The sequence below is a fragment of the Pseudopipra pipra genome, chromosome 16 (assembly GCF_036250125.1).
Source record: "Pseudopipra pipra isolate bDixPip1 chromosome 16, bDixPip1.hap1, whole genome shotgun sequence".
NCBI classification, from domain to species: Eukaryota; Metazoa; Chordata; class Aves; order Passeriformes; family Pipridae; genus Pseudopipra; species Pseudopipra pipra.
The window spans coordinates 13517060-13542893 of NC_087564.1; the positions used below are offsets into that span (position 1 = coordinate 13517060).

The window sequence follows — 25834 nt, forward strand, 5'->3', positions numbered from 1 at the left end:
GTAAATATTTAGAAGATGCTACAATCTGCTGTCTTTGTGGCCAGGAGAAAACAGTGATGGACACTCTGGAACAGACCCAGTGTTTTCTGGGCTCTCCCCCCCAACCCTTTGCTCCAGCCTCCATCAGCTGGCAGAGAGCCCCACTGTGCTGCAGAGGGATGATGTGGTGTCCTGTTCCCATTTTGTGAGAGCAACCATCTGAAAGGGGGAGAGGGAAAAGCTGGATAAAAACTGGGGAAAAATTCTCTTGATTTAATGGGCTTCATTCTTCCACCTCCATGAGCACATGCAGCTAACAGGGCTCATTCAGAAGTCCAGGATAATATTCAGCAATAAAAGAAAAGGGCAGCTGATTAAAAAGTGACTGAAACCATTTCATGCTATTTCCAGTCAAAGGATCTGTCTGGTGCACTCGGTAAAGTTCATAGTCCTGAACTAAACCTATCACATGAAATATCCGTTTTCTTCCCTAGAGGAAATTAAGGATCTAATCAATGAGCTGGGGGAGAGAGGGAAGAGCATTCAGGAGCTGCAAAAAGTGAGGCTGGAGATTGAGAAGGATGAACTGCAGGTGGCACTGGAGGAAGCAGAGTCTTCCCGGGTGGTACCAACGCTGCAGATGTGAGAGATGCCTTCCAGCCCGGTGTCTGCTGCCCACATTCCAACAGATGGATTTTTTATGTACAACTGGATGGATTCTGTACACATAATTATGTATAGCATAATTACATTATGTATGTAATAAGGCTGCAGCATGGAGGTTTTAAGTTAGGAAAGTTTTAAAATCATTAAGGGGAATTACTCCTTGGACCAGACTGTCTGGGGGCTGTAGATTCTCCCTTACTGGAAGTTAAGTGCAGTCTGGTCACACATCATCAAGTGGGTCTGGTTTTAGCAGGAGATGATCCAGATTTAAGGCAGCACATTTTTAAGATGACCTCTTGAAAGCTCTCCAGCCCTGCTTTAAAAGAAGGTATTCATGAATGGCTTGGTGTGAAATGCTGGTATCTCGGTTTTAACAGGTTTGAAAAGTTCCTGTATTTTTATCACTTGGTGGGCAATAATTTGCTACAAGGGCTGGATCAGACTCAAGATAACAGACTGCTGTACCATATGCTTCACTGGACTCCACAGAAATAATCACCAGCATGCAATTGAGTCTCTGCAGGCAAGTCTGGAGATTGAAGGGATGGGCAATGCTGAAGCTCTCCGGCTGAAGATGATGGACACTGACCTGACCAGAATGGAAATGCTGCTGGATTGTGCCAGCAGGAACAACAGGGAGCGTGTCATGACCTGAATAAACTATAACAGCATGTCCAGGTAAACTGGAGAGAGTGGAAGCAGGTCCTGGATGGAAAAGCACACCAGCTCTGTTTTATACTTAAGCAACAAAGCAGTAGATTATGTACTCTTGTTTAGACAGACATCATGAACACACTGAGAGTTTATATTTGAAAGCCCTGGTTCTCCCACTCACACCAATTTCAATCTGCACTAGTTCCAAGAAACCTTATACAAGAGAAGCATTATTATCAGCTTTTGATAAACTACAAATGTAAGGAACTCTATATGTAATTAAACAAAAAAAAGTCCTGTGTTCAAGAGAAGTTGTGATTGCTGTTTGAATAGGATTGCCAAGGAACAGACTAGAAATGAACAGATATAAAACTAAGGAGCTTCCTTCAGCTCTTCATTGCTAAAATAAAATGAAGTAAATTAGTAAAAGGCTATCTCTTTGTTGGAATAAATACAACTGCTGCCAAAAATCCCATTTTAGTAACTTAAAGACTAACAACAAAGATTCCTTTTCTCTATATACACGTGTATATATATATATATATATATATATATATACACACACACACACACTCAAACCTAACTTGTCCTCAGTTACATCAGCCTCGATCAGGAGTAATTCTCTAAAAGTCAGTGTGGCTGCAAGGACAGGCAAACATGATACTGAGACCCAGAGCTGGGGGTTTTGTGGGATTTGGATTTGAGTTTTGCTTTTTTTAAAAAGAATCTGGCATCACCTTAAAGAACAGCTTTGCAGACAGACCTCCTACAACTTTCAGCTTCCTCTCCATTATTTACATTAATCTTTCATCTGCTCTCAGGACTTTTGGAACCAAAGGGATGGGGATGTTTGGCAGCATAAGAAGCTCCAGGAGCAGTGAGTGCTGCCTCTGCCCACCTCAGAGAGAGCTGGAAGAAGTGCAAACTGACCTGGAGGGCAGCAAGCACTCGGAAAAACTCCGGGAGCAGGCAGAGATCATGGAGAAGGTCTGGTGAACTCAGTGTCCATGCACAGAGGAAACACAACTATTTATGCAACAGCAACCTGAGAGCTCCTGTGTGTGTGGTTTAACATTAAATCTTAACCGTGGGTAAGCAGTGCAGGATTAGGCCAACAATGGATAAATATAACAGTGGTCTATAAAGCAGGTCTGATAACTCTATGGAAAATGAAGAGCTGTCTTTAAAGATATTACACTGACAGCAGGATTTTTAAAAAAGCACCATCTTGGCCCAGCTTTGCTCCTAGCAAGGCTTATGAAAAGACTTTTAGCAGATTTGGTGGAAGAGTTAAGACACTGCTGAGGAAAAACCCACCATAAAACGGACAGAGTAAAATTCTGCCTCCATTGAAACTCGAGTTTTATTAGTTGTTTCCATGGTGCTCAGATTTCTTCCAGAGTCTGTAGCCCACAGCGAGATCCCTTTCAGTGAAATTTTCAGCCTCCTTGCATTACAGATTGCAGCATGAAATAACATACCTGCCACTTCATTTTGTGCACAGATTTATGAAGCTACTTTAACATTCACCATTACCCTCTGCAGCGCTTTTCCATAAAGACCACCCATGATAACATTTCCAAGGAGAAGAGTATAACTTCTGGAAAGGACTGATAAATCCAAGAAGCATTTCTCAGCTGCAATTATGGGACATTGGTTATAAAAACTGAGTCGTAAATGTGGCTTTTATTCCAAGAGGATAAAAAATACAACCAAGACATTCCCTTCCAATTGACCAACAATAAAAGGATACACTTTAAGCAGGTGAACTGCTATCTCCATACTAAATTGGGAGTTTAAAACTAATTTGTTATATAAAACCCACATAGCATTGAGCTTGTGCAGCATTCTGAAACACAATGGCACATTTACATGATGTTGTTCTGCTGAAGAGCAGCTTGTGTTACTAGAATGCAATTTTTCTATTAAAGCCTTTGTAGTTCTCCTTCCATAGAGTGGGGCTTTTTCATTATTATTATTTTTACAGCAGCAACAACAACAGCCCTCCAATGATTCATATCAGTAAACAGTAAGCACTAAATGAGCTGTTGGGCTCCTATTTTCCGTGAGATAAAAAGACACATCCATATCGTAAAGTGTGGAGCAGAGACTGTTTGTGGAGGATGCAATCAAATACAGCTTCAGTCGGGTCTAAAGCCAGCTGCTGCTACTGCAGCAGAGCTTTGAAATAAATAATATTGGTGTATAAACTCAAATCCACACAGAAATTCAGAAAAACAGACTCAGACTCAAGGTCTTCGTAAACAACAGGGTCTGTTTCTGCCTCAGAGGTGTATCATTATTTTAGCTCTCACTTAGCCTGTGAGTAAACACACAGGTCTTAATGCTCTATAATGCAGATCCAGTGGGGATGAATCCCATTTGGCTTAACAGTGCACAGTTCTATAGAGGAAAAACAAACTATACAGTAAACTGATGCACAAATCATCTCCTTGAGAGCTGAATGGAAGAGGGGAGCAGATGAGGCATTCTGGGTCTCTAAGACTGTTTTCTGCCCTCTAAAATCAGTTTGTTTACTATTAAATGAAAGCTGGGGCCTGACCTTCAACACTGTACTAATGAGCACAAGGAAATCATCAGTGAGCACTGAGCACCTGATGAGAGAGCAAAGAAAGCTGTGGCTGATGCAAGTCACCTCCCCACCCTTCTGCCCTTTATGCTGGCAGCTGGAAACCTTAAGGTATATATTCCATTATTTCTCTCCAGTGCTGATTTGAAAGCACAGTGTTAATAACAGATGTCAGCACTTGCTTTTTGTGATCCTGAAAAGCAGGATGCACGTTAGCTCACTGATTGCAGCCTGGCAAAATTAATCCACAAAAGAAGAAATTCACTTTCACTCTGCCTCCCTGGTAATCTGCATCACAGATGGCACCCTGAGGAATTCCTCCATTTCCTCTCGATTTGTCCTTTCTTTCCCTTATTACACAACTCCACTCCTCACACCTCTCAGCCCTCCAACAAAGAGTAGGCTGGGTTCCCTCTCCAGCTAGTCAATGGCATTCAGAATTGGCACAGAGGGGAGAGAAGTTGCCAGCACTGAGCAGATTGCTCCTTTGGCACTGTGCTGACAACTGGCACTTCCGAAATATCACAGCGAGCTGGGGGTTTAATGCACAGCATCTCCTCCCAGGCTGAGGCTGAGCCTTCTGCCACCTTTGTGCTTTGTGTTACTGTGTGTTCAGACGATGTCTTCACCCTCCAGCTACACCTCAGCCACCTTCTTTCCACTGAAGGGCAGAAATGAAAGCCTGAAGTGTCATTAGAACCAAAACTATTGACTTAATAACATGTTATTAACTTAATAACACCTTTGACTAGTCCAGTGGTAAAAAACGAGCATCCCACCACTTGGTTTATGGTCCAACCCAGAGCTGTCCAAATCAGCTGGGCTTGTTCCCATTGATTTCAGTGAACTCTGGATCCATTCTTCAGAAAGGCAGCTTATGATACACAGAAAAATTAAAGATATGGCAAAATTCCCCAGAAGGTGACACACAGATTTTGAATCTACATATGCAGCTTTCCGTGATCTGTATAAATAGCTGTGCTCTCAATCTGTTTCATACCTTCCTCACAGCCTTCCTGGGTGGCAAAAGATCTGTGTCAGGAGCGGGATCGTTACGTGCACCTGGAAAAAATTCAGAACAACTATTAAATTGCAATAAAAGACCTGCAAGTCAAGATGGAATGGGCTGAGCAGTTAACCCTGAAAGGAGGGGTGAAACCCCACCATTATGAAACTCCAGGGTAAGAAAAACATGTAAAAATATATTAGAAAGATTATTCCAACAGAGCAGCTATGAAACTCTTTCCTGCACTTGAGCTTTCACATTCAGCACAAATACCTGAAAAGGAACGTTTTCATTTAACAACAAACATGTCCCAAAGGGAATGCAGTAATTCAAGGAAATCCAGACTAGGCAGAAAAGCTGCAGGTAGGACACTCTGAACCCACTGGAGCACAAGGGAACTTCAGCACTTTTCACCCCGTGCAGAACTCATCCATCAGGATCTTTATGGTGCCTGAGCAGAGCAGTAACAAGCCACTGGTACCAGCAGCTGAGCTACACCCACAAAGGAGAATTTGCAAAGTGTACTGTCACCAGCAGCACGATTTGCCTTTTATTTCTGAACTGCAACTAAACTCTTGAGCATGAGAAGCTTCAAATTCTTGGGGTAGATACCATCTTCCTATTTTTGATCCTCATAATGGCACATCGATTTTCCTTCTGCTCCTCTTCAGTCGAAGGAACTGGAAATAGGGCTGGACCCCAAACAAAACCACCATGTAGAGCCTGAAAATTCTGCAAAGAACAAGAGGTCTCTAAAGGAGCTGGTCTTCCACAAAAGATGGCCACAAAGCCAACCAGTGCATGCAGGAGCCACTGGGAAAGACGCAGAACAAACTGTAAATGAGGAGGCTGTAGGTATTCCCTGCCCTGGCTCGGTGTTTCATCACTTGGGAGCTGCATTTAATGATTCTTACGTGTCCCTTCCAACTTGAGGTGTTCTGTGGTCACACAATGGCACCCTGTGCACGCCAGGGGCATTTTGCCTCTCCAAAAAACACACTGCAGGAAGCATGTATTCAGTTTATACTGACAGCATCTCTAGACATGTAGACTTGGATGCAGCTCTGACAAATTACTGTGATCTACATGGCAGTTCTAGAGAGGCAGGGAACATGGAGAAAAATTACATTTGTTGCCTTTTCCTTTTAAAGATTAGCATGATATGACACTGAGCTAAGAACTGCTGTATTTTCACACACTGGGGCTAACAAGGCACATCTAGAATCCCTCTCAAAGCAAGACTTTTCATCATCAATTACCTCTATGTGTATCTGACAGCCTGCTTTCCAAAAGATCTCTTTTTGACTAGCTGTTACTCTTCTGCTGCATGAGGGTGTCCCGGGTCAAATCTTTTTCCTATATACCTTAAGGTCAGATTGCATCTAAATCACTTTCACTAAGACCAGCACAGCCTTGCTTCTGAGGCCTTAATCTCAAAAACATCAACATCCTTCCTGGATTAAGCACAGCATAATTGAATCAGCTCTACAGCAGGAGCAATGGTGGAAAGTTCTTTGGAAAGGCTTCGCTGGAGACAAGGTCTTAGCTTTTAATGCTTCAAAGCCCCGCAGAGTTCCTCGCTTAGATACTTTCCCTCCATCTGCTGAAAATCATTTTGTAAACATGTAAAACCATACTTAAAACGTAATTTTGTTCCTGTTACATAATTCTCCTCGGCCCAGTTGCGTGTCTTTAATCCGTGCAGCTGATCTGGTTTTATGGTTAAGCCAATAAGGGCTGCAATGATTACACATCTCACAGTCACAGGACCACAGTGCCACGGGCACAGACCCTCGCCTCGCCTCCTTCCTGAACGCAAGACCTCGTATTGCACTTCTGCCACTGACAAAAATTTCAGATCTGTTCTTAAAAACCTGTAGGAGCAGCCCTACATCCTGTCAAGTCAGTTCCTAACACAGGGCTTGACTACTTCAAAGGAATCACTGAGGATTTTTTTCCCCTGTAGCCCAGATCTGCCTTGCTGTTATCTCAGCTTATGACTTTTCACCCTACCCCTGTAGACATAAGAGGACAAATTGTTCCTTTCCTCAGAGCTGCACCCTTTTATCTGTTTGAAGACTACACACATCTTCCCTCAGCCCTCTGTCCTCTCAACAGGCTCAGCAGAAGTCATGTGTTCAAAGACTCTGATCATAATTGACACCTTTTTCTCCAAATTATCCCCGTTTCTCTGGTGCACAGCCCAGGACTGGCCATGCTCTTCCAATGCAGCTCAGCAGAGCAGGATTCCTGTGTTTATTACTTGTATTTTCTTACCTACACAGACCTGCATGGTGTTTGCCCCTTCTGCAACAAGATATTTTGGATTCCTGTTCAGCTTTTGACCCGTGGTCCCTCCATCCTTTCCTGCAGCACAGCCAGCTGCCCTATTCCCCGTTGGGTACCTCTGAAGTTGGTGGTGTTGAAATGCACCTGCTGCTGAACCACATCCTATTTTTTCCACAGAGCTCCTATTCTGAATACTAGTTCTACCACTGTGTTTATTCTGAACTTGATCTCATCTTCAAATGCAGTAATTGCATTATTTCATCACGGGTGACTAATGTACAGGTACAAGCATTGATATCAAGTACTTTTTCCCTCAACCTGTTTTGCAACTCCTTCAGAATGGCATCATCTAGACTTGTTTCCCGGTTTATTATTAGAATATCTTGCAAGCCAGTGTCAGAAGCTCTACTAAAAATCAAGATATATGACATACACTGCTTTGCCCTTATCTGCAATCCTTGTTATGCTGCCAGAAGAGGAAATTAGATTGGCTCAATTCATTCACGACAAAGCCATACTGGCCAGAATTCACCTTCTTTTTTGCCTTCGAGATGCTTATAGATTGTTTATTTTCTCTCAAACTCAAAATTAAACTCACTACTCTATTGCTTCTCAGTATGTCTGGGAGTCACTTATCTTTCCCCATTCCCCCAGACTTTTTGTTTGTTGTTGCTGTATTTGAGCTCACAAAATCTCACAGGCGATGGAGTTTGAAGGAGCCAAAAAACGAGACCCCAAAGAGGAGGCAGCTCCTCAAGGGGATTAAGAGCAGGGAAAAGTGTTGCTAATGAAATTCTTTTAATATTCCAGCATTGAACCGCAGAATCATGGAATGATTTGTGTTGGAAGGGACCTTAAGGATCATCCAGTATCAAGCCCCTGCCATGGGCAGGGACACCTTCCACTAGCCCAGGTTGCTCCAAGCCCCATCCAACCTGGCCTTGGACACTTCCAGGGATGGGGCAGCCACAGCTTCTCTGGGCAACCTTTGCTAGGGCCTCCCCACCCTCAGAGGAAGAATTTCTCCCCAATATCCCATCTAACCCTGCCTTCTGTCAGTGTGAAGCCATTCCCCCTTGTCCTGTCACTCCAGACCCTTGTCCCAAGTCCCTCTCCAGCTCTTGGAGCCCCTTTAGGCACTGGAAAGGGCTCCAAGGACCTCCCTGGAGCCCTCTCTTCTGGTGTATATATATTGCTGGCATCTCTGTATTTTGCGAGTCATCTACTGGAAACTATTAATAATCACACCTTTTTTTTTTTTTCTCCTCAGAGGAACAACCTAGGGCAGACCTACCTTCCTGTATTTTTTTCCCCTCCTTGTCCTGCAGGCTGCTCACAGTAACAGCCCTGACAGGAGGTTGTACTGAGGTGGGGGCCAGGCTCTTCTACAGTTTCTACAGGGACGACTGGAAGAAACCGCCTCAATCTGAGGCACGGGAGATTCAGATATCACAAAATATTTTTTTTTTCACAGTCCAAGTGGCCGCACATCGGAACGGGCTGCCCGGGGTGGGTGGCGGGGCCATCACCCCTGCAGGTGTTTAGGAGGCGTGTGGATCCTGCGCCGGGCGACGATGCGGTTTATGGATCACAGCGGTGGTTAGCGCGCTGATGGTTGGACTTCACAATTTCAAAAAGACTCTGCCCACCCCGACAATTCCGCGATATTTTTATGCCTCGCCCCGCCCGCCCCTCCCTGAGGGGCCGCGCAGGCGCCGCCCCGCCCTTTGTGTGTGAGGGGCGGGGCCGGCGCGTGCGCGCTGCGCGTTTCCTGCCGCCCGTGTCAGAGCCGGGCCCCCTCGGCCTCTCCCGCCGCCGGAGCGGAGTCGCGTTGACTGCCCAGAGTCCGCGAGTCCCGCTCCGCCCCCGCCGCCCCAGGTGAGCCCCTGCCCCGCCAGGGACGGCCGGGGGGAGCCGGCGAGCCCGCCGGGATGAGGGGATGGCAGGGGGTGGGAGTGGGGGGGCGGGGAGGAGGCGCCGCAGCATCACTGCCCCGAGGGGCTGGGGACGCCCTTGCTGACGGGGAGGCGGTGGGCACCGGGCAGGGGCAGCGCCGGCCGTGCTCTCTCATATCCCCCGCCGTGCCCCCCATATCCCTCCACGTGCCCCCCCACCTCTGCCGTGTCCCCCGCTCTGCCGTGCCCCCCCATAGCCCACTCTGTGTCCCCCCCATATCTCTCGCCGTGCCCCCCCGTATCCACCCCGTGCCCCCTCATATCTCTCACCGTGCCCCCCCATAGCTCCTGCCATGATCCCCCCTATCCTCCCAGAACCCCCTTGTATTCCTGGCCGTGCCCTCCCAGCTCCTGCCGTGCCCCCTGTACTGGCAGGGCCGCAGCTCCTGATCCATCCCCATCCCGGTGTCCCGTGTCAGGAGATGCCCTGGAGGAGTCACCCCCTTGGGAAAGCTGCGCTGAGTGGTTTGGAAGGGAATGACAGTGAAAGGGGGCTGTCCTTAATCACAGGGGCTTTTGGAAGTGATGTAGGTGCTCTGAGAATGGGCAGGGATTAAAAAGATCCCTTCCTCTCTGTCTCTCTCTGTCACACGTACACTTTCCATCTCCACTTCCAAGTCCTCATCCTGGCTGGTTGCTTCTCCAGGGATGGCCTTGGACCTCATGTTTCTCACCCCATGGAGAAATGACAGCAGCTGAGCCCTGTATTTCCCAACCTTGATCCTTTCAGTCCTTATACTGAAAGAACTCCTGCTGTACAAAGGTGGAAGATTCCCCCTTTTTAAAAAAAACCCGTTGAAACTCAAGGCCAGTTACTTTGTATTTGGGGAAAAAGCTGAGGGAGAGCTGCATTAAATACCTGACTAACAAAGCCATCATAACATTGTCTTCCCTGTGTGAGATTCTGAGGTTGGCTGGCAGGAAGGCATTGAGGTTATTAATTTATCATAGGGCCAGTGGCATTTTCCCTACTGAAATATGAGTTTGATTTTTGTCTGTATATTGGTAAAGAAGAAATACTAATGGAAAACTTCAATAAGATTTATCTCCCCTAAGGAAATAGCACTGCCTCTATCAGGGGACAGAAATAGCAGTGCTTTTTGAGGTTGTCATCACTGTTGGGTTTTATGGGTTTGTTACCAAACCAAAATGGAAAACGGTGACTTGTACCAAGTTATGGAGCTCAAGAAACTCAGTCAATGGGAAGGGATGGATCATACAGGTTTGGGCCTGTTTTGGGAACAGCTAAGCAAAAATATCTGGACTAGAAGTTAGGATGGGACCATATTTTATATGCAGTGCAAACTTGTGGGAAAAAAAAATACCAGGATTGTGTTAGAAAGTGTTTCAAAATAGCTGCATTCCTTGGGGAGGGGAGGTTGGATATTTTTACGTTTTATTTCGGAAAGAGAAGCAAAGGCTGAGCATTCCTTGTTGGTGGAACAGCTCTTGAACTTTTCCTGTATATGGAAATGTGCTGCTACCGAATGTTGGCATGAGCTAAAGCAAGATCCTGGAAAAAGCACTTTGCAGTTGTGTTTTGCTTATATTCACACGTGGAATTGCAAATGATGGATGTCCAAGGTCAGAGGTAACTCAGATTATGTCAACATTTTCACATTAACAAAGAAAAAAATAATTAATTATTTTGCTTAGGACTGCATATATTTAATAACTTAATTTGATTGATAGAATGTGGTTATTAGAAGAACCATGAAATTCATGCTGTTAAAATTGTGAACTGGATTTAAAGCTTGTACAGTTAAGCTGTATTTGAGGTACATTTACAGTGCAACTGTCATTTGCATTTCTTTAGAATAACAGTGCTTGATTTCCTAAAACAAATAAAATTAAATAAGATAAAAAGTCTCTCCAGTTATTCGTAAAAAAAAAAAAAATGAAATCAAATAAAAAGTATTTCCAGTTACTTGCATTGGTGAAACACAGTCTCACCTCTGCCCCAAGATTCAGCACTTTCAGGATATTTGTTGAATTTGCTGGTGTGGTAGTAATTGCTAAAGCGCCGTAAGAATTTACTCATCCTTCTTTCACTCCTGAGTTTCTGTTGGATTGCCTTCATTTCCTGTTTGCTTCCAAATTCCTACCTTGTCCTGAAGTCTCCACCCTCTGCTAACATGGCCTTACTTGGGTATGTTGTAATTTCAGGCCCTAATGGGTGTGGATGTCTTGGAATGACATCATGGAAATGGTTCTTTTCCAATGTGCAAGTGGGGGTAAAACCACTTTGATCCATCAGCCAGTGATAAATTGCTATGAAAATTAGTGGAATATATGGAAGGAATTGGCAAATCCAAGTTGGATGTATTAAACTGTGCACATTATTATTATTACAGGTGACCTTGAGTTTTTATGATATTACCTTCCAGCCATTTAGGCTGCCCTTGGTTAATACAGGATGTAGAATACAATATTTTAGATATTAAAATATTAAAAATATTTTAAAATATTAAAAATATTGTTTAAAATATTAAAAATATTTTAAACAACTTTGTATTTCTGGCTGGATCTGCCTCCAGTTGCAGATGTTCAGCACTGACTCTTGTAACAGCCATAAATTGAAGAAAAACTAGGTCTTTAGCCTTTTTTTAAACAAAATACTCACAAACTGCAATGATTCAGCTTGTTCTTTTAGTGTTTGAGTCTCATGGGGGCAAAAGCCTGACTATCAAATAGTTTAGTGCTAGAATTAATTGGAAGAAATTACTAATTAGTTAATTACTAATCTTAATAATTTTTCCCTAGGATACATAGAAATGGCTTTATCAAATAATACATCAGCAGATCACAGTTCCACATCAGTTTAACCTCCTGAAAGAAGATTTTGTTGTGGTGCTGCCTGTGAGCCTGGGTACATGTCAGGGTTTTTAATCAGTTTGCTGAGCTATGTCCTAGATATTTATTTTTTTGATTATTCTATTTCCACAGTAAAATTAGGAGGTTTATTAGATTTCTTGAGAACCTGCTCCCTTGTCTGTGAGGATACACTAAGAAGCAGGTGCCTGTAGCTCTTAGGGCAATTGCAATTAGCTAAAGTAAGCAGGACAATTAATATTCATTGTCCTACTAAAGCTATCAGGGTGTGTGACACAGGCAGCTCTTGAGTAAATTAACATATTTACTGAGTAAGTTGTGGTCTCCTGCAAGGAAATTGCAACACTGCACTGAAAGATCCTTGGTAAATGTTGAAGTTGATCTTTATTTTAATAATTCTCTCATTTTGAAGTGTTCTGTTTTCCATTTTACACCTTTCAGCTCTTTCACTTTTTACAACATAGGAATCCCTTGGACTCGGAATGTCTCTGCATCAGTTTCTGCTGGAGCCAATCACCTGCCATGCCTGGAACAGAGACCGTACTCGTGAGTAATATCTTTGCTTTCATTCTTAATTGATTTTTTTTTTCAATTGCTGTTCCCTCTTGGCTGTCAGTTTGGGGTCTTGTAACGTTCTGGGTCATGTTTAGGGGAGGTGTGGTCAGATACATAGTTCTACGTGTTAAATGTTCCATTTATGATCCAAAAGCTGAGCTTTTCTAAACTCATTGCTGGAGCTCTGACATCGGAGCAAATTGAGTCTTCCAGGTGTTCTAGAAAGCTCTGCCTCTTGCTCTGCACCTCATGAGATTGACCTGACCCTTACCCTCTCTGACCCTCTATTTCCATACCCCAAACCAGCCTTTTCTTTTAATAGTTCAGTTTTCTACTATAATGTGGATTTTTATGTTCCAAATATGTTGTCTTTCTGTGCAGAATACTCATGACCGTGGTATGTGTACCAATATCTTTCAAACTGACAGAGGGCAGGGTTAGATTAGATATTGGGAGGAAATTCTTCCCTGTGAGGGTGGGGAGGCCCTGGCACAGGTTGCCCAGAGAAGCTGTGGCTGCCCCATCCCTGGAAGTGTCCAAGGCCAGGTTGGACGGGGCTTGGAGCAACCTGGGCTAGTGGAAGGTGTCCCTGCCCATGGCAGGGGCTTGGAATGAGATGGGCTTGAAGTCCCTTACAACCCAGGCCTTTCTGTGTCCATAATTATTTGAGATTTTCCAGGGTTATTGGCCCTTTGTTTACAAAGCCCATGTAGTGCCCTCAAATTTGAGAACAGAGGGTTTAGGTGGGAAAGTCTTTTCAGATAAAGCATTGTAATTTGTAATTAAGAAGCCTTCAGTACTATAGGACAGTTCTGTTTCCTCTTTCCAGAGATTGCCATTAGCCCCAATAACCATGAAGTCCACATCTACAAGAAGAGTGGGAACCAGTGGGTAAAGGCTCACGAGCTGAAGGAACACAATGGACACATCACAGGTGAGACTGTGCTGAGCCAGACATGGAGTTTTCCCAGCCCCCTGTTTTCCCCAGTTGAGGCTGAACAGGAAATCTGCAAGTGTTGAGTAAATAGATCTTTTTATAGGTTGGCATTCCCACTTACAGAGAGCCTTGCAGCATTTTTCTGGACTGCATGCAATGAATGTTAGGAAGAAAAGCCCTATCTCATTTCCAGACATTTCAGTGGAGTAACTGAGCCCTTTTTCCTTGTCTATTGCTTATTTTTCATCCATCATGACATAATGAGAACACATTTTCAGTGTGCTGAAGTAATCTGGTTGTGTCACAGTGATACATGCTGCTCCCTTTCGAGTGCTAGTACTAAAATTTCATCAAGTATACGGCTGTAACAGTGGTTTATGGTTCCCAACAGCAATAAATATCCTTTTTTAGGGACTGTATAAACATTTGAAGTGGTCAATCCTGGACTGATGACAGCCCATCAGTGAGCACATTTACTGCAGGCCCAGAGTATCTGTAGATCCACAATGAAAATTAAGAGGAGCTGCCACGATGAGTCACAAGGTGTTATTTTAAAAAATGTGATTATCCTGTGGCAGTCTTTTATATTACTGGGGTTTTTTTCCATGGTGATACTTACATAAAGGCTTTATTCTCTAAGGAAATGAAAATAATTAATACAAGCACTTGCCCAAAGCAGCAATATCCTTTATTCTGTTCTCAGCTCACTAATGGGCAGGAATATCTGCCCAACAGCATTTTTCAGGAATTTTATTCAGTTTTTTTCAGTTCTTGCTGTCCAGGAGCACAACTGTCTGTGCTGCTTTGTGAAGTCACTTGGGCTGAATTTACAAGCAACATGCTGTTCCCCAGAGACATTTCTCTCCATTTTACTTGTTCCTGTTGATGTTAGAAGGCAAATATACATGACTTGGGAAAAGAGCTCTCCCTGCCTAGTGCATACCTTTGGAATACTAAGTGCTGTGGTGGTTGTAAAGAGTGCAGTTAAGCTGTGGTTACACACAGGAGATCAACTGATCAAACTGTTTGTAACCTCTGACAGGAGTGAGTCAGCTGCTGCCACTCCAGCTCCTGCTCACAAGGGACAAGGTCCTTCTCTTGACTCAGATTTGTGGGGAGCTGCCTCTGCTCACTTACAGGAAGAGCTTTAATTGCTCTAATTGCTTAGTTTTCTGCTAAACTAAAAAGCTGGACTTGCCATGGTCAGAACAGCACCAGTGCTGGTGCAGGGGAGGTGGTGGGCAAGAGAAGAGAGGCAGGATGGTCCCTCTTTCAAAAGCAGCATTAGGGCTCGTGTAACTGTGGTTCCAGACCACCAGCCTCTTCAAAATGGAACCTTTTAAGCATAAACCTGTTTGGAAGTAGACAATATATGAATAATACGGTAAAATTAGTACAAATTCTTCTCATAGCTTTTATCCCATTTTCAGTTTATGAGCTTAAGGGATGTTTTCAATACTGAATGTGGTAATGGAAAAGCACTGACATAAAATTTGTGGCAGGAGAGTTGAGGGTTGCACTCTGCATCTCAAAGAAGGTTGCTAGAGAAAAGATGAAAAATAATGTTCCTGTAAGACTTTCCAGTTGAGAACATCCTTCATTGCCTAGGAGGGGAAAGAAGCAATGGCAGCATATCAAGGGCTTTGTTTTATTCCTTGAATTGTTATTTTTGCTTGGGTAAACCTTTCTTTCTCGAGGCACAGCTTAAATGGTCTTGGAAACAATGTAAGGATTGTGTCAGTAAACAAAGATTTATAACTTCTAACAAAAAAAAAAACCCTGTTATCTAAACTTTAGATCATGGCTGCAGTCTGGCAGCAAGCAGATGACTTTGTTAGAGGTTGTGCAGTTTTAGAATTGCTGAGTTTCAGCTGTTGGGCCAGACTGTGCAGAAGTCAGAGGTGTGGAGGGTGCTGAGGACAGGCCTTGGCCAGTCTGCAGAGCTCCACCTGTTGGCCAACCTCAGAGTGGGTTTAGCGGGAAATTCCCGCTGGGATCCGGGAATTCGGGATCTGCAATTTCGGTGAAAGCTAGAGGGAGAAACAGGTATCCCTAACAGTTTAAAATGGCTCCTGGAGAATAAGTGAAAAAGGGGAATAACAGAACTGTAACTGTCTCAGTAATAACTGCCTCAGTGATCAGTTCACCAGGAGCTGTAGTGACAGGATAAGGCATAACGGGTTCGAACTGAAAGAGGGGAAATTCAGATTAGATATATGGAAGAAATTCTTCCCTGTGAGGGTGGGGAGGCCCTGGCACAGGTTGCCCAGAGAAGCTGTGGCTGCCCCATCCCTGGAAGTGTCCAAGGCCAGGTTGGACGGGGCTTGGAGCAACCTGGGCTAGTGGAAGGTGTCCCTGCCAGTGGCAGGGGGTGGCATAAAATGAGCTTTAAGGTCCCTTCCAACCCAAACCGTTCCATGACAGAGGGCTGTGAGGCGATCTCTGTTTGCCTTGCTGTGAAGCAAACAGCATAAAGGGAGAGGTTCATTCCTGGGAGCTCTTTCCTTGCAGGCATTGACTGGGCTCCCAAGAGCGACCGCATCGTGACGTGCGGCGCTGACCGCAACGCCTACGTGTGGAGCCAGAAGGACGGCGTGTGGAAACCCACCCTGGTGATCCTGAGGATCAACCGCGCCGCCACCTTCGTCAAATGGTCTCCCTTGGAGAACAAATTCGCTGTGGGCAGTGGAGCTCGGCTTATATCCGTGTGCTACTTCGAGTCTGAAAACGACTGGTGAGCTGTTTGATTTCTGTTTATACCTGCAAGGTCTGCACGGGAAAGCTGAAGCCTGGAGTTCAGCTGTGGTAACTGGGTTACTGTTTTACTAATTTCTAAAATCTTCAGGGAATGTAGAGGGATGGCATTTTTCCATTTTGGAGAAAACATTCCCTCTCTTCTTTACTCTGGTGTAGCACCTAAAGGCCTTTGACTTCACTTATTTTCAGGTGATACATATTGGCATGGATCTGTTCTGTCTGACTGCCCTAAACATATGTTGCTTTTCTAAAAGAATTCATGCAGATTAAAAGTCTATTAACTACACCTGTATGGTTGAAAAGAGAGAAATATTTCCTTCCCTCACCTCGTTCCAGAATGGATGAAGAAACCTCCACTTGAGTCTTTCTTCCATTTACATTATTTTCTTGTTTCTTGTCATTAAAGAGTTTGAGTCAGTCACATCTCCAGGATGGTCTGTTAGAAGATGTTTGAGCTTGTCATTGACCTGTTCTGTATTTTGTCATGTGCTTACATCACAGTTTATAGATTTCTATCACAAATATTTCCATGTTTTTCTCATTGGCATCTAAACTTAGTGCTTCTGGTCTTCTCCCTTTGTAGCTACACTTGTTGGGAGCTACATTTGCTGTATCATCTGTAGGTGAAATCACTGTGGGGAGCATCTCTTACTTTGGGCTGCATAAACAGGCACAAAAACACAGGTGTCCTGTGTCCAGTCTGCCATGTGGAGATGAAAAACTGACACCATCTGCAAAATACATTTTAAAGATTGTTTTGGATCTTTCTGCTTTCCAGCATGTTCAGTTATCAATATTTTCTCTGCCTCAGTTGTCTGCAAAAGAATCAGAACCCCGTATGTTAAAGAAAAAGAATGCGATCCTTAAAACTGGTGCTCGATGGAAGTAAAATCAAAGGAGAAGCACCATCATCCCAGAGGCCATCAAGTGAATAACAGATTTCATTACTATTTTGTAAATAGTTCAGATAAACTAAACCTGCTGAGGCGTATTTAGGCCAATATTGATGCATTCAGCAGCAGGACCACTTTGCACTGCACTGCAGATAATTGAGACGAATGCACTGGTCACATCATTGGCAGTTCCCCCATTTACTTGTTTTGTTTTATAGTTATTGTGTTATTAAACAGTAGAAAAGTCAATAGGCAAGAGATGTGACTGTAAAACTCTTTGGAAGGAGCTGGAGAGGGCTCGTACTTGGTGATCCATGAAAACAGGGCTGCTGAGCTCAGTGTCACAGTCACAGCTGACCTCGTGTTCATGGGGTGTGAGGGACCAGGCAATTCCTGGGCAAAATTCACATGAAGGAGTTCCATCTGATGCATTATAAGAATTAGTTGGAAGGGGTATAGTACTCAGGTGAGGAGATACATATTTAACAAGTTCGTTCATAGTGCTTAAAATTTTAATTAAATAACCATATAAAGTTCACAGATTGCACAAGGGGACGTGAAAGATTTGGGCGTGATGTGTTTTCCAAAATGTTAGTCATTGGCAAGGAGTGATCTTTTTGAGGAGTACTTGGGGGAGTCAGGTAAAATATGTTCACATACATTTTACACATCTTTCTTTTTTTTTATTATTTTAGGTGGGTGAGCAAACACATTAAAAAGCCCATTCGTTCCACTGTCCTTAGCCTGGACTGGCACCCCAACAATGTTCTGTTGGCTGCAGGATCCTGTGACTTCAAGTGCAGGTGAGAGAAGCTAAAACATCTGTGTGTAATTTGGGGTTCTGGATCAAGTCAGCAGCATGAGCATCTTGATCAGGCATTTGCTATTGGAATAAAAGGTGGCTCATTGCATGCTCTGCTTAGTACCAAAATAAAATACCCAGCTTGAGAAACGTTGGCCTTGGTGCTACTGCCTGCTGACTTTGGACTGCCAACATGGACCTGCTGAGGGACACCTTTCCAAAGGCCTCATCCCACCTTTTTCATCCCTGAGTCAGTAGTTCTCTCCCCTTTCCCTGTGCTGACCGTAACGTTCTCGCAGCCCTGTGAGGAGAGCAGGGTCAAGGAATTGATCCACCTGCAACTCAGTGCAATAAAACACATTTTCTGAAGAGCATTTAAAAAATAAAAAAAAGGCTGTTAAAACCAGATTGGCTTGAGAGATGGATGGGGCAGACTTTCAAACTGATGGTGGAATTCCAGCATGAGGGATGGGTCCTGCAGGCTGCTCTGAGGGAGGGATTGGGGTCACTGCAGGGAAGTTGCATGGGGAGCTGTCTGCAGTGCCTGCCTTTAATTCACATTTACTTAATCACTTGTACCTTGGATGATAATGGAAGCTTCTTTTCTTAAATTCTTTATGTAATAGGGCAATTTTTAAGCTTCAAAGTGTGTACTAAAAATGACTAAGGAGGAGTGGGAAGTGGAGGTGGGATTGACTATTACATTCCTTATTTCAGAATGAAACCCTCACATCTAAACCCTATCCTTTGAAACTTTTTTATGTAAGGAACAATGATAAATGGAAGCTGGGAAGGAGAGTTGTCTCCCTTCCCTACCTTATCTCATTTTCATTGGATAAACTATATGTATTCTCTTCCTTTCACAAAAAATATGATGTGAGATGTACTCACTCATCTTCCAGAGGCACCAGCTTTTCACATGTGGAAATCTTCTCATGTGTGTTCATAAAGGATCTTGGGACTTTGACATTAGGTCACCTGAAATATATTATGTGTGTGTATATATTTATATTACCTTGGACTTGAGCTTCTTCCAGTGCTTGTTATGGACATTGCATCTCTGGTTATCTCCTTTTCCCTGTTTGGTTGAAAGTTGGATTCACATAGTTTTTCTGTTCAGTGTGATTTTTTTAAAAAAAATAATTATATTTTCTGGTAGAAAATGGTGTGGTTCAGTTGGTTTCCTAGGAACATTCTCTAGAAGACTTGCTTAGTCTTTTATTTCCCATCAGAAAACTCACTCTGTCCTGCACCTCATTTCTCTGAAAATGGGCTATATTTTGAAAAAAAAGACCTAGGTCTTTAAAACATTTGGGAAACTTTCTGCTCTTCCTTAACATTGTACTTTAGGATGATTCATTGAAAAATTTTGCTGTTTTTCTCACAGAAATCTCCATATAGAAACATTAAAGAAAGGAAGAGTAGTGGAGATTGGTACTGGGTTTGTGTTTCTATTTCTTCCCCAAAACCATGAGAAACTGTTCTCTTGGGTAAACAGTGAGTACAGACCTCTAGAATTCTCCTTCTAGGGAGTGTTCACTTCCATATTAAAGATAATAAAGATACCTGGCTCTGAAGTATTCACCTGTTCTGATGAAAATTATGGAATGGATCTGCCAGAGCCACTGCCAACTAATAAGAGCCAGTTGGGAGACATGTTGGGAAAAGATTGGAGGGCAGGAGGCTGCAAGTTGATGGAAATACAGCAGAGTTTTTTGGTGGTTGGCCCAGATAGATGAACTCCCCTTCCATTTATCTTTAAAATAAAAAAAAATATATATAGCTAATAACACTGCATAGGTGCGAATTTTATATTCTTGCTGGAACAACGTTGCTGTGGGAATAAAAGTAATTTCCCAGTGTTCTTTTCAAGGCTGGGGCCTTCAAGCTGTTTTTAAAAGAGAGGGAGACTTCAGTGAGGGAAAAGACTTATTTTTATTTTAACTAACAGTTAAATTTGAGGTCTTTCACTACTTAGGAATGATTTTCCTGCCTTGTGTCAAAGGCTATTGCTTTAAACATCTTGTCCTATTTCCATACATTAGGAGAACCATCCTTTTAGATGGCTCTATAAAATTAAGTTTTTTGAAGGATTATAATTAGATTATATTTAAACTGATAGAGCCAAATATAAATTCATACTTAATTCCCTGAAAATCTGTACCTAATATAGCTGCAGTTATGATAGCCTTATCATTCCAAATGAGCAGCTCTATTGGAATTAGCTGAATATAGGTACCTTTGGAAGTGCTTACCCCACACATGTAAAACATTTAAAAAACAGGGAGGAGGGAGCTACATTTCCTTAAACTCACTATAAAATAATTCCTTTTTGTATGTGACTGCAACCATGAGTATTTGATCAGAGATTTTCATTTATACTGAGTTTTTCCCTCTGGTAGTAGTGTGGTGTAGCTCTCCTGCTCCTCCTGCTCAATGGACTCTAATCCTACGTTGGTGACGTCCCAGTAAATTCCATGGTAACACTCAGGAACACCATATTGTGGCACGTCTGAATCATGCAGAAGGAATTCAATGAAAGGGGGAGGCTTTCTATTTAAACATATCTTGAAAATTGTAGTGCTGGGGAGAAAAAAAAAAAACCAAACCTATAAAAACATTGTGGTATTTCAGGTTTTTAAGGCATTTTTTTTTTCAATAACGAGCAGGAAGAAGGTGGCTCAGAGCCCCTTTGCAGGCATCAGAACATCGGGTTTCTTTCTTTGAAATCCTGCTGTTCCTAAAAAGTGGGTAATTTTGTAGGTGTTTGTATTAGCTTCTAATTACACACTGCTGTTCCTGGGTGTTCTCTGGCTGAGGGATTGACTCTGGAGAGCTGTTAGCGCTGCAAAAGGATGAAAGGGAAATCTTGGCACACTGGAAAATGCACTGACAAACGTGTGGTTTTGTGCCATCTTCTGGAAAAAAAGGAGAGGGGTACAAGAACAGCGTTTATGAAAAACCTGTGTGCTTTTACACCCTTTCTCTCTCCACACTGAAGCTTCCAGGCTTGTTTAAAGATAGCATAATATTTTATTCGGGGGGAATCAAACACATCCCTCCGCTTCCAACGCCAAAAGCACCCGGAGCTCCCAGGAGGTTTGTTCTCTCTTTGTTCACACTGGAATCTTTCTTTTTTTATTTGCAGGGTGTTTTCCGCCTACATTAAGGAAGTGGATGAAAAACCAGCCAGTACTCCCTGGGGCTCCAAAATGCCTTTTGGGCAGCTGATGTCGGAGTTTGGGGGAGCGGGAAGCGGGGGGTGGGTGCACAGCGTGAGCTTCTCTGCCAGCGGGAACCGCCTGGCCTGGGTCAGCCACGACAGCACCGTGTCGGTGGCTGATGCCTCCAAAAACATGATGTAAGTACCCCCTTGCTGTTCCTCATCAGCTGTTGGACTTGATGATCTTAAAGGTCTTTTCCAACCCTAACGGTTCCGTGATTCTCTGGGGAATGTCGTGTCTTTATCTCATGGGGGCTGTGACTGCTGTTGCCATTTTTACTGCTCTGGATTCCAGGAGTCTCTTTGAGGCTCGTGTAAGGTTGATACTTAAGAATTTCAATTACATACTCTAAAATTCTTAGAAGAACTCTTCAGTGAGGGCATAGCCAGTTTACTTGGCGGGGGGAAGCATTTGAAAAGAAGAAATTGCATTCCACTCTGTGTGGAAATATACAGAGAATTTCGGGGGAAACAGTATTTCCTTGTAAATGGATTCAAGAGAGTCCAGAAACATGCTCACTCCATAACTAATAAGACCCTATCCCCAGCCAGGATCTGGAAAATAAGTTGTTCATTTCATGAAATATGAATTCCAACCACTGTCATTAAGGTTCTGCTGAGGCAAGGTTTCAACTTCCAACCTTGCACCTTCCAATTCAACAAAATATGTAATGAACAGTTCCTCCTCCTGCTGTTCCTCTTGATCTGCATAACTTTGCAGTGTCCATGGCTTTCCAACCAAGAAGGAAGAGATTCTCCATATGTTTTGGCAGCAGAGATCTCTGGGGATCATCCAGGCTCTGCTGGGATTCATTTTGAATTGTGGTTCTGATGGCTACAGTTATATCAGTACCTGGCAGGGGATATCAGTCATTATAAAGTGTTTCAGAATTCTTTCCTCACTTGTCATTAAATCACAAAAGCTGACTTAATTGAACATCAAGGCTTTTTCCCTCTGAAAAGATGTCAAACATTAAAACTTCAAGTGCTTTTAATATGCAAATGAAGTTAATAACTTCATCAGTCTGAACATTTTTGGGAGTGTTCCTTTTAAACTCTTGCCCCTGTTTGCACACAATATTGGCAACTTCCCCCTTTCACCTGAAACACTTCATTTTGTGACAGATCCTCCAGGACACTTTCATTAGCTTTAAAACTTCTCGTTAAAAATTACAACCCTCTGGAGTCACCACAGGACAACTGAGCCACGCTGGCTTTTCCAGTAATCCTTGTGTGGGAACGGTGTCTATTTTTTGTTAGAGCCAAAAACGAGAGGTTTCAACGAATTCCTGTAACAAATGTTCTTGTGTTCAGGGTTTCACAGCTGAAAACAGAGTTCCTCCCACTCCTGAGCGTGTCGTTTGTCTCTGAGAACAGCGTGGTGGCAGCTGTAAGTGTCGGTTATTTTCTGCTTTTAGAGTGTTGTCGTGTTTTGGAGGGGGAGAAACACCATCTTTTACCCAGCTAATAATAAATGAGCTCTTCCCTGGTGTCAGTCTCTGCATTCTGCAGCCAGAAGCAGCAGCAGCACCCAGTGGGGACGGGCAGGTTGTGCCTCCTGACAGGCTTCCGTGGTGTTTGGTTGCAGGGCCATGACTGCTGCCCCATGCTCTTTAACTGTGACGACCGTGGCCTGCTGACCTTCGTTTCCAAACTAGACATTCCAAAACAGAGCATCCAGCGCAACATTTCCGCCATGGAACGCTTCCGGAACATGGATAAAAGAGCCACCACGGAAGATCGCAACACGACCCTGGAGACGCTGCACCAAAACAGTATAACGTGAGTGCCCTGCTGCCAGGACCAGGGCAGGGAATGCTCTCCACGTCAGTTTGGTTTCCCAGGATGTTCTGCAAACCTAGGAGAGCTCGGGGTTGCTCTACCAGGAGGGTTTAGCCAGTATCCCCCTTTCCCTGTAGTCTTTCCCTAACACACCTGCCTGTTTTTAGGACATGTGTGGAAGCTGGAGTTAATCATTGACGTGGTGTGCGTGCTTCTCCTGTTTGCTCGTGACTGATGTGTTCTGTAACCTGGACACAGCTTATCTTATCAAATATGTGGATAGTTCCCAAGAGGCTGGTGGCACTGTGCAAAATCTAGTCAGCAAAATCCACCTCAAACAGGAATTTACATCCCAGCTCCCTGTTTAACATGTTATTGCCACGTGTATTTAGTTATTGCGTATTACTGTTTTCAAACTGAAAGAGAGGTAATTTAGGTTAGATATATGGAGAAAATTCTTCCCTGTGAAGGTGCTGAGGCAGATTGCCCAGAGAAGCTGTGGCTGCCCCATCCCTGGAAGTGTCCAAGGCCAGGTTGGATGGGGCTTGGAGCAACCTGGGCTAGTGGAAGGTGTCCCTGCCCATGGCAGGGGGTGGAGCTTTAAGGTCCCTTCCAGACCAAACCATTCTATGATTCTGTTGATCAAAATGATTGATCCAAGTTAATTGAGTAATATATCCCTGCATTTAAAAAAAGCATGAGATCCCAGAGGATGATGGGCAGTTCATGTTAATGCAAGCAAAACATTTTGGCTGCAGCCACCAGGCCATGAAGGAGCTCTCAGCATCCTTTTCTTGGCTTATTTTTCTGAGGCATTTGACCAAAAATCTGGTGTAAGCTCTGGTATACTCATGTCTCCATCTGAAGGAGTAGGAGTAGAATTCAACCCAAATTTCCCAGCTTTCTGGCTCTCTGTAATGGGTGTTAGAGCTCTCACTCTCTGTTTGCAGCCAAGTGTCTATTTATGAGATAGACAAACGGGATTGTCGGAAATTCTGCACCACCGGCATCGATGGAGCAATGACCATCTGGGATTTCAAGGTAAAAACAGGCTTTTACTACTGTGTTTATGTGAACTAGCTGGGGTGGGGTGGTTTTTTTTTTGATCTCTTAACATCCACTCCTGGGGCTCAGCCCTAAGGCAGGTTTCATTAGCAGCAGGAAATCCTGACAGGAATATTCAAGACCATTAGTGAACTCTGTAAGAAGAACAGATCCAAGAATCAGCATAAATGCAGATGCACTTCATTTAGCAGATGGTGCTTATGCAGACTTAATTTTTTAATGGAATTACTTAATGTCCCTGTAGGAATTCCCACCAATTCTTTTCTTCTCCAACCTCAGCCACAGTTGGGCTGGAATATTCACTGGTATGACATAGCCCATTGCCTCTTCCTGCTCCTGTCCCATGGGACTCTGCTCCCTGTTCTGCTGCAGAAGATGGTTCTGGCCTCTCAGAATTAACTTACCAAAGTAGTACGAAGTTGCCTCAAAGAATTGGAAAATACAATAAAGATCCTAAAAGAATTTAATAATGCTCATGCTTGCTTTGCTGAGGCCTGGCCGACAGAGGTCTCTGCTGGCCTTCCCAAAACTCTTGGGATCTGGTTTAGAAGAAGAATGGGTTGTCTGTGTTCTGTGATGCCAGAAAGTTCTGGAGGAGCCAGAGAAGAGATTGAGGTGATCTATAAGCTGCTTTAGTGCAGTTTCAGGTCTGTATCACTAGTTTGTATATGCCTGAGTTTGAAAGGAATGACTGTTGTGGTCTCTGGCTCTTGAACTAGGAAGAAATTATTTCCTTTACAAAGAAATTCTTCCCTGTGAGGGTGGGGAGGCCCTGGCACAGGTTGCCCAGAGAAGCTGTGGCTGCCCCATCCCTGGAAGTGTCCAAGGCCAGGCTGGATGGGGCTTGGGGCAACCTGGGCTAGGGGAAGGTGTCCCTGCCCATGGCAGAGGGGTGGAACAAGATGGTCTTTTAAGGTCCTTTCCAACCCAAACCATTCCATGAATCTATGAATATGAGTCTAATCTCAAATATTGGGGTTTTTTACTTGTTTTTCTCAGCATTTACACCGAGTTATTTAACACAAGTTACTGCAGCTGATAGTGATTAAGATTTTTCTCTCTTTCAAGACCTTGGAGTCCTCCATTCAAGGGCTACGAATCATGTAAAGATGGATTTCCATGATCTAGCAGGACAAACTGCTTGACAGAATGCAGCTCCCACATCTGCACAAATCCGAAAAGGGAGGAGGAGGAAGGTGAAATATTTGGAAACACTGAGAAAATATGGCTTGGCAGATTTTCTTTTGAATCTAAATTTGGTGAATTGTGTTGGTTTCAAAATCAGCTGTGATTGTTCCTTTTTTTTTTTTTGTTTTGGTTGGTTGTTTCATTCCATTCTTTACCAAAGCTGCTCCTTAAGTAGTTTATTGCAGGAAGTTGTGAATCACTAACTTAAAAGGGGAATTTTATGTAAATTGTCTGCTAGAAATAATAATAATAATAAAAAAGAGAAAAACTGGTTCTTTGTTTTGCTGCTCATCGGTGGCGATTAAAAAAGGGATGTTAAGGGAATTAATTGGGAGAGAGAGGGAGTGGGAAAACCCTGCAGTGATACTTTATGGCCTTAAAACAAGCAAAGTTCATCTTAATTGAAAGTTTCTCAGAGTTGACAGAGGAAGACCTGGAGTTCTGATGATCTGGATGTGAAGGTTCAGATGAGCTTCTTCCTGGGAAATTGTTCCCTTGAGGTGATGATTTTGGAGGATGAATGATTTTATCCTACTACCCTTAATTCTGCCTGCCTTGTGTTTAATCCATAATAACAGCAAATTAACCTGAATGTCTTTTTTTTTATTGTCTGCTCAGTGGGCCACAGTTTTCTCCAAAGGCAAATGATGGGAATTATTTG

General features: G+C 43.5%; 2 protein-coding genes across 4 annotated transcripts in view; one reads left to right on the forward strand and one right to left on the reverse strand.

Annotated features, from left to right (window-relative positions):
- The window catches only part of KPNA7 (karyopherin subunit alpha 7), a 46460-nt gene extending 37503 nt beyond the window's left edge, over positions 1-8957 (reverse strand). For both annotated transcript variants that reach the window (XM_064673241.1, XM_064673239.1), the window contains exons 1-2: positions 8479-8957; positions 4890-4951 (exon numbers count right to left, since the gene is read on the reverse strand). The gene's annotated coding sequence lies outside the window, so the exon portion shown is untranslated. The remainder of the gene's footprint in view (positions 1-4889; positions 4952-8478) is intronic.
- Positions 8919-25444, forward strand: ARPC1A (actin related protein 2/3 complex subunit 1A). 2 transcript variants are annotated; one of them, XM_064673242.1, is made up of 10 exons: positions 8919-9062; positions 12413-12517; positions 13356-13460; positions 15975-16197; positions 17809-17916; positions 21064-21276; positions 22453-22528; positions 22727-22920; positions 23871-23961; positions 25054-25444. In XM_064673242.1, exons 2-10 carry the CDS (start codon positions 12454-12456, stop codon positions 25090-25092), a joined length of 1113 nt encoding a protein of 370 aa, XP_064529312.1. In that variant the 5' UTR covers positions 8919-9062; positions 12413-12453; the 3' UTR covers positions 25093-25444. The 2 variants fall into 2 exon arrangements, with proteins under 2 accessions (XP_064529312.1, XP_064529313.1); XM_064673243.1 differs by having other exon boundaries at positions 8921-9062; positions 12436-12517.
- Positions 25445-25834: the final 390 nt, after the last annotated feature.